This window comes from Amblyomma maculatum, chromosome 2 (genome assembly GCF_055883805.1).
Source record: "Amblyomma maculatum isolate TAMU_Amacu chromosome 2, ASM5588380v1, whole genome shotgun sequence".
Classification (NCBI taxonomy): Eukaryota; Metazoa; Arthropoda; class Arachnida; order Ixodida; family Ixodidae; genus Amblyomma; species Amblyomma maculatum.
Window position 1 is genome coordinate 39839092 of NC_139345.1, and position 13797 is coordinate 39852888.

At 43.0% G+C, this 13797-nt stretch overlaps 1 protein-coding gene across 1 annotated transcript in view; it reads right to left on the minus strand.

Moving 5' to 3' along the window:
* Positions 1-13797, minus strand: part of LOC146198450 (ankyrin repeat and IBR domain-containing protein 1-like) — a 62750-nt gene that overhangs the window by 21862 nt on the left and 27091 nt on the right. Inside the window, exons 11-15 of the mRNA XM_084593961.1 lie at positions 13611-13699; positions 12242-12372; positions 10229-10363; positions 2829-2915; positions 2542-2751 (exon numbers count right to left, since the gene is read on the minus strand). Coding sequence (XP_084450087.1) covers positions 2542-2751; positions 2829-2915; positions 10229-10363; positions 12242-12372; positions 13611-13699 — 652 coding nt within the window. The remainder of the gene's footprint in view (positions 1-2541; positions 2752-2828; positions 2916-10228; positions 10364-12241; positions 12373-13610; positions 13700-13797) is intronic.

A 13797-nucleotide genomic window follows, 5' to 3' on the forward strand; every position in this document is an offset into this window, starting at 1 on the left:
TCTTGATTTAATATAATTAACAAAGTAATAAATGTTTTCCATGTCTCAATCTCTACCCATATAAAACTATGCATTTTTTTCCTGCAATTTAACAAAGAAATTTTACGCCCCACTTTCAAATGAAGTCCTCGCGCACTGCATGGATGTACCAGGAGCTCCTTAACAAGCAGACAAAAACAACTTTCCACTACGATTTGCATGCAGCATTTTATTCATAAATGTTGCTGGCAAGCTCCAATGCAGAGCAAAACAACAATGACACACACTGCTGTGTCATCTGTCATGTAACTATGAAACGTCAGCGATAAACATGCTGCACCACTAGCCAATCATGTAGTGTGGTGAAGCCTCCCGCCTTCTATCTGCGCGGACATCACCTCGTGCTGGTGGCTGAATATATGACGTATCTTTTCTTTTTTTTTTTTTTTGGAAGTCCGCCATGCTCATCTCGACTTTTTTCCATTGTTACAGGCTGGCAACAAGCGAACACAGGAGAAAGAGAACAAAGAGACGTCCGATAGCAATGATAGATGACATTTTAATCAATGTTGGCGGGCCTAGCTCGAGCATGCCTACCTATGCAACTACCCGCTTCTTCCTCGTCCGTAACATTACCCAAGGCCACGGAGCAATCGTCCCGATACGGCAGCAGTGGAAGGGGTCATCTACATGCATAAGTCTGCAATGAAGTTTATGAACTGTGTGCTGCAAAGTTGGGTACTGGCTTGCTTGTGGTGAATGTCTATGTCTCACCTACCACGTTCAACAAAGATACCATACAACTGCTGCACCACCTATTAATTGCACATGGATCCATGCCAATGTTAGTAATGAGGGCTTCAATCTGAATATAAAGACCTGGCTTCAAAACACTTACTATTCAAGAAACAATCCCATTCCCCTCCCTCATAACTCCTCCCGCTGTTGTGATGACCTCGCAAAACATTTGTTTGCTTGTTTGTGGGGTTTAACGTCCCAAAGCGACTCAGACTATGAGAGACATCGTAGTAGAGGGCTCCGGGAATTTCAACCACCTGGCGTTCTTTAATGTGCACCGACATCGCACAGAACATGGGTGCCTAGCTTGTCGCCTTCATCGAAAAGCGGCCGCCGTCACATCTGGGATTCTATCCCGCATCGTTGGGCAGAGTAGTCGAGCACCCTAACCTCTGCACCGCCACGGTGGGGCGCAAAATATTTGTATAGACCTCCTCTTTCAGAACTAGCCATTGGTGCAACAAGCACAGCATATCTCCCTTTATTTCTCCGGCCACAAGGCTTCCTTCGTCGCAATCAGGGACGGGGGAAAGAGAGTAACCTGAAGAACAAGTAAGTGTAGAAAATAAAGTATGCTCTGTCACAGTGCATACCTACATGACTCTCTAATATTCAATATATATAGTGTGATACCAAAACACATAACTAGTCGCGCTCAAATTTCGCTTTACAAAGTACTGTAATCATCAGCATTTTTTTTAAGTTCGCATCAATGCCAAATTCTGATCAACCATAGTCACATCATCGAGATTTCCGCTGGGTTATTCCATGCCAACTGATCCAGGCTGTGCGCTTGACCATCTTATATTTTTTTTTTTTTTTTTCAAGGAATCATGCTTTACTGTGTTACCATGATGAGTATAATCCCAGTTTTAAGCTGAAAAAATAATTTTCAGCTCGTAACTGCAGTCTTAAGTCTGCAAGCAGTAGCAAAACCTAGTCATGCAAAAAAATTTCAAAAAATAAACATTTTGACATATAACTGCAAAATTATTTTCATATGTACAAAACACATTGCACTTTCATATGCAGCAATTTACACTAGCTCTGTTTACATATAAACCACAGAAAAATTAGAAAATAAAATTTTGACAATCCTAATGAAATATTATGTTCTCACATTAGTCAATTCAGCTCTCTATTTAAGTTTTCAGAAAGCAAAGAACCCTATAAAAATATTCAAGAGATCAAACAGCGTAAGATGCACCCAGAAAAAAACTATATACAAATCAGAAAAAATTTGCTTTTCATGGCCTATTTTGCATAAACTGTGTGTTCCTAGTAAAAATCTGGAAGATACTAACTTGCACAGTACCATTCAGTACCATTTATTTCTGAAAGTTTAATCACAGTACTTTTTTTGTTCCAGGGGAGAAAATAATTTTACAATACATACATTTTCTTTTCACACCACGTGCGATTTTACCACACACAAAAAATTTGCATTATACCTCCATTTCTTTGAGGGGCTGCAGTGGCTAACATGACAGGTGAGTGCTTGTAACACTTTAAAGTGCTGGATTGGCACAAAAACTAAACTGGCACAGTATCATGCTACTTCACTAGCAAGGATTCTGTAAGAAAATCCCAACTTTCACATCAAAATCAAATACTATGCACATTTCTTAAACAAAACTCAAAATGCCTTCGTATTTCTTCCAACTTCAAATATTCACACACACCCAAAGGTAAGTAAATTCTGAAGAAATAATAAGCTATAAAAAATAACATATCTATGCCCCTAGCCACAGGTCATGTCCTCACCTGGAGAAGTTCAAAGACAGTCTTTCCATAGCCATCATCTTGCATGTAGTAGCCATAAGCATATGAGCCGCACAGGATTCTACGTGCCCGTAGCAACTCCCATACAGCCTCCCCGAGAAAGTGAACGTTAGGCAGGCCATCTTCTCCACCAAACTCGCGAGCCCACAACTCCTCCTTTTTAGCGAGGCGTTCCTGAATGGCTATCTCAGCCTGAAACATGGAGAAAAGTAAAGCGCTCTACCGACTCTCCTTGGACACTGTCATTAAAAGATGGGGGCATACTGCACCTTGTGGCTCTTTTCATGCTCTTTGTAGGAAGTATAATAGTGGGCAAACTTCTTCAGCTCCTGCATTTCTTTATTCTTCACCTCGGCCTGCCACAGAGATGAAGTAATTGCAAGGCAGGTATCTTTAGATGCATTCGACAACTCCCAGACTGACAGCAACTAAACACAACTAAAGAATTACAACTGAAGTATCCAATTCATAAGCAATTCAATTCAACTCTGGCCAATTGAGATCAATCAAAACACATCTATTAAAGGGACAGAGCCCTGCCTTCTAAGCATCCAATGAGGCAAAACGGAGAGGCATTTGTGTGCTGTGATATGTCAGTGCACGTTAAAGACCCCAGGAAGTCGAAATTACTTCATAGCCCTCTACTATGGCTCCTCTTCCTCTCTATCCCCTTTCACTCCCCCTTCCCTTCCCTTATGGTTCAGGTGTCCACGAAACAAGTGCGAAAGATACTGCGCCTTTCCTTTCCTGTGAACCAATTATTATTATTTTTTTTTTTTCGATGCAATGTATAGCTTCCTGTCTCGAGTGGTCGATTCCGTGGCGGTTTCGCCAGAAATGCTGTAGAAAAACTTTACCGAGAATTTTTCGATCAGTGCGTGCACCCGCTTCTATGTAGTCCAATGCTGAAAAACATGAGTAGCTACCGTGATGACGATTGCACATTGGCAAAGGTGATGTAATGAACACTAATATAATTTCACCTGCCAGACAGTAATTAAGACATTTTTAGTACACAGTAGAACTAAGTTTAGTTTCTACACCCAAGGGCAAGGGCGTTATGGCACACAAGAATGTGCGCATGATCGACAGAAGTTTCAGTGGGCCAAGGTCCTGGCTTCATCCATGGATGGATGGATGGATGGAATATAGGAGCATCCCCTTTGAAACGGGGAGGTAGCAGTAGCTATCATGCTCATTTTTCTACCTATATCTTAATTATTGATTTAGATTAGTTAACTAAACCATCATTCTATTTATTAAACTTTTATTTCTACATTACTAACATTATGTCACTTCTCTGCTTTTAAGCCACCAATCTTCCAGTGGTTTTTTGCTAGTTTCCACTGCCGGTTTATTCACCCGGCCACTGGTATCTCTAAACCCCAGAGCTTCAGGAACAGTGACTGCGCCTGCATCAACTTCTGGATGGATACCATTACATTCGAGTATAATATGGTCAATTGTTTCACTGGAGTTACCACATACAGCACATGCGTCACCTCCATTGTTAAATTTCTTTTTGTAGCTGCGTGTTCTAAGGCACCCTGATCTAGCTTCAAAAAGTAGGGCACTGCCTCTTGAGTTATCAAAGAAATCTTCCTTCCTGATCTGCATTTTCCACTTTCGGTATGATTCCACACTCTGTTTCTTTTCCATCGAATTTATCCAATTTTTACCTTCTGTGTTTTTCACCTGTTGCTTAATGCTCTTTATTTCTCCGTCCTTGTGACTAGCATACTTACTAGTTAGTTTCCTAGTTCTTTTCCTCCATTGTGAGTCAACGCTTTTTAAGTACAGGTATTTAAATACTATAGCTGCCCATCTGTTACTGTCCAATTTCCTCAGGCGTTCCTCATATAATATTTTACTCTGAGCTTCCCGTACTTCGAAAGATGGCCAGCCCATATCTCCCTGTACCGCCTCATTTGTGGTTTTGCCTTGGGCACCTAGTGCTAATCGTCCAACGGATCTCTAATTTATTTCTAATGTCGACTGTACCTCTGATTTTAGGCACAAAACCGCATTTCCGAAAATACGTCCAGGCACCATAATTCCTTTCCAAATACCCCTCAAAACCTCATACCTGTTGTATCCCCACAATGCCCTATGCTTCATTATCCTGGCATTCCTTTGCCCTTTGGCCTTAAGTGAATGTTCATGCTTTCCAATGTATGCCAATCTTTCGTTTACCCATACCCCCAGATACTTATATTCTGCTACTCTGGGTATTTCATGGCCTTGTATTTTAAGACCCTGATCAGTTGAGCCGTTGAAAATCATCAGACCCGACTTAACTGCGCTAAAACTGAAGCCTAGAGCGTCCCCTTCGTCTCCGCAATACTTAACTAGAGTTTGCAATTCTTCCAGACTCTCAGCTAGCAGCACAATATCGTCTGCATACATCAAACCAGGGAGGCGCTGCTCTACCGCCTTTCCACCTAATCTGTATGACAGGTTAAAACCTAGGTTACTGTCTTGTATCCTCCGTTCCAGGTTTATCATATAAAGCATGAACAGCAGCGGTGATAGAGGACAGCCTTGTCTTAATCCTTTGCATACTTTGACATCTTCCATACTTCTTATCCCTTCCTAAAAAATCCCCTATGGCGCCATTTAGTGATAAACGCTGAAAGCATATCATAGGTGATGCGAAAGGAGGCTGGTTTTTGCTGAGAGGTGCAGCAGAGAGAGTACAAAATAAAACGAAACAACACGGGCACTCTTCAAAGAATAGAAAACACTGTGCACTTATGAAAACCAATGACATTTTTCCAAGACGTGGTCATGTGAGTTACTACAATGATATTACAGCATTTCGCCGCAAGAGGCGACATCAGTCATCTTCATGCAAATTTCAGAGCTTGATTTATACTATATGAGGCAAGATCTTTTCATTTCCTCCATAATCCCATTACATACTTTGGTCAGTGTTCTGTCCTGTTAAACATCCTATAAGTCATATAAGCATACTCCCAGTCCTGCATGACAGAAAAATATATATATAAAACTGCCTTCTTGAAACTAAGCTTCTACCTTAAAAGCTTATTTCACAGATGTGCAGGATCTTTCTATAACACCCATATGATGAATGGCCTGATGAATGCAAGCAGCTGATGAAATTTAGAAAATAACGAAAAACACACTGAAAAAAAAAAAAAAAGACTGCAGGCCATCCCAGGTCTAGGGAGAGCCGTCTATGGTATGTCTTCAGTTATGCCGAGCAAACACTAAACACACTGTACGCTGCTGCACTTACTGAACCATGTGACTTGATTCACTGTAAATATCAGCAACTCTCTTCTGAAACTTAATAAAGCCCCTACTCTTCTGTGGTGAAAAATTTTAGATTCCATGAACTACGACCCAACAAATCTGCAATATTCCGCAGTAGACTCCTGTGCTTAACAAATAAATGCGGCCATGCCAGGTTCAGTATACTCTCTGAAAACCATGTGCTTCTCTCTTAAAGCTATGAACAGTGCATGTTGCTGGTACTGGTGGAAGAAATGTATGGTGCTGTTTATTAAAACTGCATGTTTTGGGGGAGAATATCTCAAGACGGAGTTGACCCGAAGCATGGCAAGCAAATTAATCATAACAATGAAAATTTAGCTGTGTTGGGTGAAAGTTAATGAATAATGACACGCTTGGTCATATATCGCAGTGTTCCTCAAATGGGGATCCACAGACTCCAGGGAGTCCAAGAAACCCACACCCACAAAAATAAATAAATAAATAAAGGTCGCAGGCTAGCACTAGCCTAGCTAGACACAGTTTTGCAGGGTTAAAAGCATGCAGGTTCAAAGCCAACGCTAACTCAAAGCGGAAGAAACACGAGAGGAGAGCGGAAACTGACAGCACACGAGAGAGAGAGAGGGAGGCAGAGAGTCTATGGCATTTGCTGATGATGGCATTGGGGAAACCCGACCTCTGGCTGCAATATGCTGGACAGGGCTGCAATGCAAAGCCTCTCGGGTGTCCAAGGAGCAAGCAGCATGGCGTTGGGACGAGTTGAATCCTTATGCCGACGTTGCCTCTTCCCCACGTCCTCTGCAGGCCGTGACACGCTCAGGTGCGCATATTTTAGAGGCCAGTTTAGCCTTGACTCAATCCCAATTAAAGTTAAGTTAAATTGGTTCACAGGAAGGGAAAGGTGCAGTAACTGTCACACTTGCTCTGTGGACACCTGAACCGTGCCGTAAGGGAAGGGAGGAAGGTGGGAATGAAAGTGGAAAGAGAGAAAGAGGAGCCGTAGTGGAGGGCTACGGAGTAATTTCGACCACCTGGGTATCTTTGACGTGCGCTGACATCGCACAGCACACAATCCCAATTCCACAACCTGCTCCCTGACCAGCAGCAACAGTCTGCACAATATCATCCTCCTCCTGGTCTCAAGGGGTCCTAACACATCCCTGGCTGAGAACCACTGATATAACTTATTGTATCGCTGCTTCAATGCTTGAGTACAGTAAAACCTCGTTGATACATTTTTTTCCTTAAATGCCAGAAAAAAAAAAAAAAAACTCGTATTATCTGGGAAAATATATGATCCAAAATGCCTAATATTAAAAAAATTGACTGCTGAAGGAGGTACAAAGGAATTTAGAATAGAGACTTTCACTGCATAAAAGTGTAGGTTAGCACTTATAGACATCCAGTATGCACAGCTCCTTTTTTAGCTCTCGCAGAATACAGTCAGATTTGCGTTGTCCCAAGGGAAGAGATTTAGCAACAGATCTGGTTCACAGAAGGAATGATGAGCCGGGACCGCTTCCTTGTTTCAGAATACTTCGCCCCCTTACACCGGTGACATATGGAGAAGCCATCACGACAGCTTACACTTAGCAACAGCTTACACTTAGCAACAGCTTACACTTTGCTCCCGCTGCTTCTCCCAGACCTGGCCCGCTTGTATGCAAGTGATCGACCCCCTCGCATAATGAACCCACCTCCACTTTTGCCACTGATAATTTGAAACAAAGAAAAAGCATTCATTAGCGCGTCCCTCCGTCTTGGCTGTCACTCTCGCATTCCACCGCGCATTTCTTGGCAGTGCGCCATGATGATGCCCAGCGATAGCATCACGATGTGTTTACCTTTTCACGCTAGCTCGGGAAAAAGAAGATGGGTGGGGACGGCGCCTACTGCCACACAATCACTGCACAATCACTGCAACGCGTGACAGTACAAACGCCTTTTGAAGCGAACGGTGCTAAAGGCCAGCGTCATGGATTGCGACTGACAGCGTGCCTTTCATTGATGACTTAGGGTTGGAAGGATAGACGACAGTCGCAATTACAAAAAAAAAATAATAATAATAAAATTCTACGTCATGATTTGTTTTTTTATTTGGAAGCCCGCAGTGCCCATCCAACGTAATAACCTTTCATGGGCGTTGGCTGGGACCGTGCTGACAGAAATACTTGACCATATTTCCTAATTATTGGAGGTGGAATTACCGAGTATTTAATTGTCAGCTTTGGAGGCTGTGCGGAAGAATAGGCAGCAGCCGCCGCCGCCGGCCGTCGAGGCGGTGATGGCACCATTCCGAATTAACGAGCTTTCACTGTTGTGGTTATCAGATGGTTCATCCCTATGCCTCTAAGGCACCACAAAAGAACCCACCGAGTTTCTCTTCATGAAGTCACGTTTCCGCGGGAACGAGCGTCTCTTATGTTGGCTCGTTAACTTTCTTTGAAGCGTCACCCCGTTGCACCTAGGTACTGCAGGGAAGCAACTGTGGCGGGTGATCACCGCCGATCAGTTCTTTACGTTGCCAACGCTTGTTATCATATGTCCGATTGATCTCAAAACGTATTATACGACTAAAGTTTGTCGAAATTTCGAACGCAGTAACCGGGAAATCGTGTTATCCGGGAACGTATTAACCGGGAGAAAAATTGTGCAACTCAACGGGAGATGCTTATGGCCCACGATTTGAACGTATGAAACGGAAATCGTATGAACCAGGAACGTACCAACGATGTTCTACTACAGTCGAACCCGGTTATATCGAACCCGGATATATCGAATTTTGGTTATATCAAACTCACAAAATATCCCCTTGAAAATCCCATGTAAAAGTATAGGAAAGCCGCGTCATATATCGAACTTAATTTCACCGGTCGTTCGATATATCGAACTTCGCACCACGCACTGGAAAGTGTGCCTTCCCCAAAGACGATCGCATCACCCTTGACCGTTTGCCGTGTGACGTTTTCAAGCCACGCACGGAAGGAATAAAAGGGGACAGTTCGGCGACGGCTGCTCTAGGCAGCGCCTTGCCCATTCCCCAAAGGAGTGCATCTGCAGTTGTCGTTTCCCGCGCGCCAGCATATGACGTTTGCAAGCCATGTGCGTGGGTGTGCCCATTCTTTTGCTGAGCTATCTCTCTCCTTCAGCACGCGCAACGCATGCGCCAAGCCAGCTCAGCCCGTTTTCAGACAGACATCGGACGCTTTCTCCAGCGTGTGCTGCGAACCCTCTGCGTGCGGCGGCGCGGCGGCTGACGTGGCTACGGCGCTTACGGATATCTCTCTCTCTTTTTTTTTTGCGAGAGTCATCCTTTCTTATAGTGCTGTACGCGCGGCGTAGACTAAGTTATGGCGGCTGCGGACGTTTAGGAGCGGCAGTTTTTTTTTTTTTTTTTTTTTTTTGCGGGGATGTTTATTTTATTTTATTATCGTTTATCCTTGCATGTACGAATCGGCGAAAGCACGCGGTCAGCTGCTGCGATCATAACGCCCGCCCCAAGCGCGGCGTGATAAATCGAACCAGGTTTGTGCAATCAAGCCATCACGGGCACTCTGCCAAGTTCGTTCCCCGCCACCGCAGGAGCTACCAAAAGATAAACGCGCGCCCTGACGTTATCGCCGCGCAGCATCTCGGCACGCTGCCAATGAGCTGTGGATGAGACGACCGAAACATACTGACGCGCCATCGACATGCAAGCGAAAATGCTCGCGATTTCTGCCGCCGCGGAGACACAGAAACCTTGTTTTGAGCTGCCGCGGTGCTCGAGCGGCGAGAGGGACGCAGTTCCAACAAGTTTGTAAAGTTTCGCTCTGTCGCTGCCGCTCGTCGTTGAGGTCGCTCAGTCGCTTGCATGTGAGCGAGCTGGCCTTAACGCTTTTTTTTTTTTTTTCAAATTCTCGGGTGCAAAAGTGGAGGGTGGGTTCATTATGTGAGTGGGTTGATTACGCGACAAATACGTCCTCGTTTTTTCGCATCGTAAGTGCCTTCACAAGCCGATTTCTGTATATCGAATTACCGATATATCGAACTATTTCGCGATCCCCTTCGAGTTCGATATATCCGGGTTCGACTGTAGTACTTTTGGAGATGAATGGCCAATTACGATCAACTACCCCATTCTATTTTGTTTGTTTTTGTCTTTTACCTTAATTTTTAAGACTAGCCTCATTTGCTTTAAATCACAACATCACAACTTTACAGTGTTACAAAATGCTATATTTGAGGCCTTTTTTCCGTTATGAAATATATCCGCAAACGAAAGACCCAAGTGACCCATGGCATACGTAGCTAACCACAAATACGCCAGATGAAGCCCACACTATGAACTGGCATGTTCTACAAAAAGCAAGTGAACAAACAAGGTTCCAGTATATCGGCAGAACCTAACACGACAGCAAAGAAGATCGTTCACCTCACTAATGATAGCACCTGAATGCTGCTCAGCACGATTGACGGCCTCAAACCGGTTGCAACGAAAGTATCCACCAGTCGCAGAGCTGTGCCTCTTCCATGGCTCTAGACAGACCCAGCAAAAGTCATGCTTGCACTGAAAAGTTAAAAGAGGGAAATATAAACACAAAACGTAAATACATTAAGTGATGTTTGTGACAGGTTAGAATTTTATACACACTGTGTTTGTCAGCAAGTGATCAGAACAAAAGCCAATTCATTTGAGCCTCATTTGGTAGCTTCTGTCGTGGTTCTTCACAAAACTGCATATGCTCCCTTTAGCAGTGTCACTGTAATAATTTAGTGAGTCACTGGTGCACTGCTGCCACCTTATCAGCATCTCACAAGCATTCAGAAGGCACTTAGATCATCATGTTAGAATCATGTGCAATGCTATGGACATGCAGCTTCATCTGATAATAAGGGAGTAATTACTCATTGGCACCCACAAAAGCGCAGCCATATGTCTACAAAGGAAAGCTACAAAGGAAACAGATGGTAGGGCGATGGTAGAGCGGTATCTGTTCTGCTGACTGTCCTGGTTAGCTCAGTTGGTAGAGCAACTGCCCCGGAAAGGCGGTGGTCCTGGGTTCGAACACCGGACCAGGCCGAAATTTTCTTCGACTACGTAGTTCCTGAGAAAACTGTATAGCTTTCCTTTGTAGTCGTACGGCTAAGCTTGAGTGGTTGCCAATGAGTAATTACTCCCTTATTACAAATCTACTCTACCTTGAGGGATTCCTCTAAAAATTTGACCTAGACCTACTTCATCTGATGCCATAAGAAAAATAGTGATGAATCTACAGTTGTGAGCAAAAGTGGTATACAACACTTAGCCAGTGACAGAGCTTGAGAAAATTGGATCAAAATGGCATTTAGCGACAGCGTAAGGGACAGCGACAGTGACACATGCATGTGGATCAAATGGGGCACTGCCACTATTGTCGCGATCTTAGATAGCTGTTGCTAGATAAAGTTGGGTTGCAGTTATCTCAAGCTCTGCCACCGGCTGACTGTTATATACCACTTTTGCTCACGACTGTACAGTGGAGAACACTATTGGCCACACTGATAACCACAATTTTTTTAGTAATTACTAAGAGTGTATCAAAATTTTTGAATACGAATCAAATAAGTATAAGGAAAAAAAAATGCCTTCGAATATAGAATCACATATCTGACAAAGAAAAAGAGAAAAGGAAAATTAATAAATTGGCAAGCACTGTTCACATTATTTATTTAAGAATTCATATGGTATTCACAAATTGAATTAAACTAGAATTGCACAAAAGTGCTTATCCTACTGAAAAAAATCCAGTGTAAATTTTACACAAAATTCCGTACACCACTTTTTTTTTTTCTTTTTACAGCAAAGACCTGCATGAAACCGGGTGGAACTGTCATACTGCTCTACTGAATACAATAAACTCTTGTTAATGAGTCCAATTCAAATGACCACAAAAACTGCCCGAATGAACCAAAAGCTCACATTATCGAACGGGCCTGAAGAAACTGCCGAAAATCATTCACTTCACAGTAATTTTATATGGTAAACTCCTGCCGATGGTTCTCTGCATTTGAGATGAAACCCAAGTGAGAACGACGTTTTCTGTCGGTTTCTTCAAGTGCTTCATTTTGCGAACACTACTGGAAAAGCCCTCTTCACAAAACCCCGCCGCGTTTTGAGGATGCTTCACTGCACAGTACACGGCCAAGCATTGAAGCAAGGCGCACAGTGCGGCGAAACTGCGGTGAATTCGAAAATGTTTGGTGTAATCGGTAATTTTCGTATATTAAAAAGTTTTAAATTAGAAATATCGAATATTCACACACCCCTAGAAATTACACAGAATCCCTTTTTCAAAACCAACCAAATAGACAATTAACAGCACTTTTAGATGAGGTGATAATAGAAATAAAAATAAAAGCAAGACTTTTGTTCGCAAGTGCTGTGCATTCAGGGAGCTGCACTAACCTTGTAGCACTTTATGTGGTTGCAGCCTTCGTTCTTTTGGATGGGAGACTTGCAGCAGGGACAAGGCTTTGAATTTGTCACCATCCAAAGACAGTTGGCAGCTTCTTCAGTACGGATGCAGGCACTCTTCACTTTAAAGTGCAGAAGAATGAAGATAGAGTTTGCGTTGCGTCAGCGCGTCATCTATCTTCACTGCTATAATTTTTTATATTTAGCTAACTGCACACGGTTCATATGAAGAAAGCCAACAGTCACTCACACCAAAGAAAGCATGTGTACAGGGAAATGCTTTTTTGTCATTTTTGCATCTGTGGTGTTGACCAAACAGAAAGATATAGTAGAACAATTTCTTACCTGAAAGGTATATGATTAGAAAATAGAAAGAAAGACAATGCTAGAAGTATTCAATCCCATGGCCTCTGCATGTTTCAGCAGAAAAAAAATATGACCACTGACACTGTAAGCTATGCAAATGAGCAATGGCTGTCTCCATAGTTGGACAGCTCTACCGAACTATGGCGGCAGTCATAACTCAGCTACATAGCTCACAATGACAGTGGTCCCATTTTTCTCTTACTTTCTGATGAAGTATCTAATTATCTTACAGGTTAACGATGATTATATTACTTAATTCACATTTATCAACATCATCATCATCATCAGCAGCAGCAGCAGCAGCAGCCTGATTATACCCACTGCAGGGCGAAGGCCTCTCCCATATTTCTCCACTTAACTCGGTTCTGTGCTATCTGCATCCACTTGACCCCTGCGAACTTCTTAATCTCATCCGCCCACCTAACTTTCTGCCGCCCCCTGCTACGCTTTCCTTCCCTTGAATCCAGTTTGTTACCCTCAGCGACCATCGGTTATCCTCTCTTCGCACTACATGTCCTGCCCATGTCCATTTCTTCTTAATTTCCACTAGAATGTCGGTAACTTGAGTTATTTCTCTGACCCACTCTGCACGCTTTCTATTTCTTAATGTTACCCCTACCATTTTTCGGCTACCATTATCAACATCACAAATCACAAAATAATAACCCACATTTCTCTATGCTTCTCTTGGTTTCAATGACTGATGAAATTCATTCATATGTATCTAGTAGCAAGCTTGTGATTTCTTTATATTTGCCTACTCAATATGCATAGGTCAGTTCTCCCTTTTGCCCTACAGTAAAAGCACCATAAACGAAAATGATGAAGACATAAGATATTCGAAATCCCACACAATAGAAATCAAGAAAGAACAGTATGACATGCATGCTTGTCCTGCCACAAGTTAGCCACCGTTCGTAATGGGACAATATGCGCTCACCCGTAACTACCCCTCAGTTTAGCAACAAGTTCTTAAAGCTGTGCTACAACTCACATTCTTCGGGTTTAGCCTCAGCCACTTTCTTCTGCCACTCTTTCCACTTCTCACAGCAGCACGGTGCATGTGCTGATCCCAGGCATTCCCTGCACCACCAGTTAGTGAATATGTCATCAATGAGAAAAAAAAAAAAACGGTTTCTTTAGAAGCGGCATAAAAATGATAAAAAGAGTGCTTGGATTTC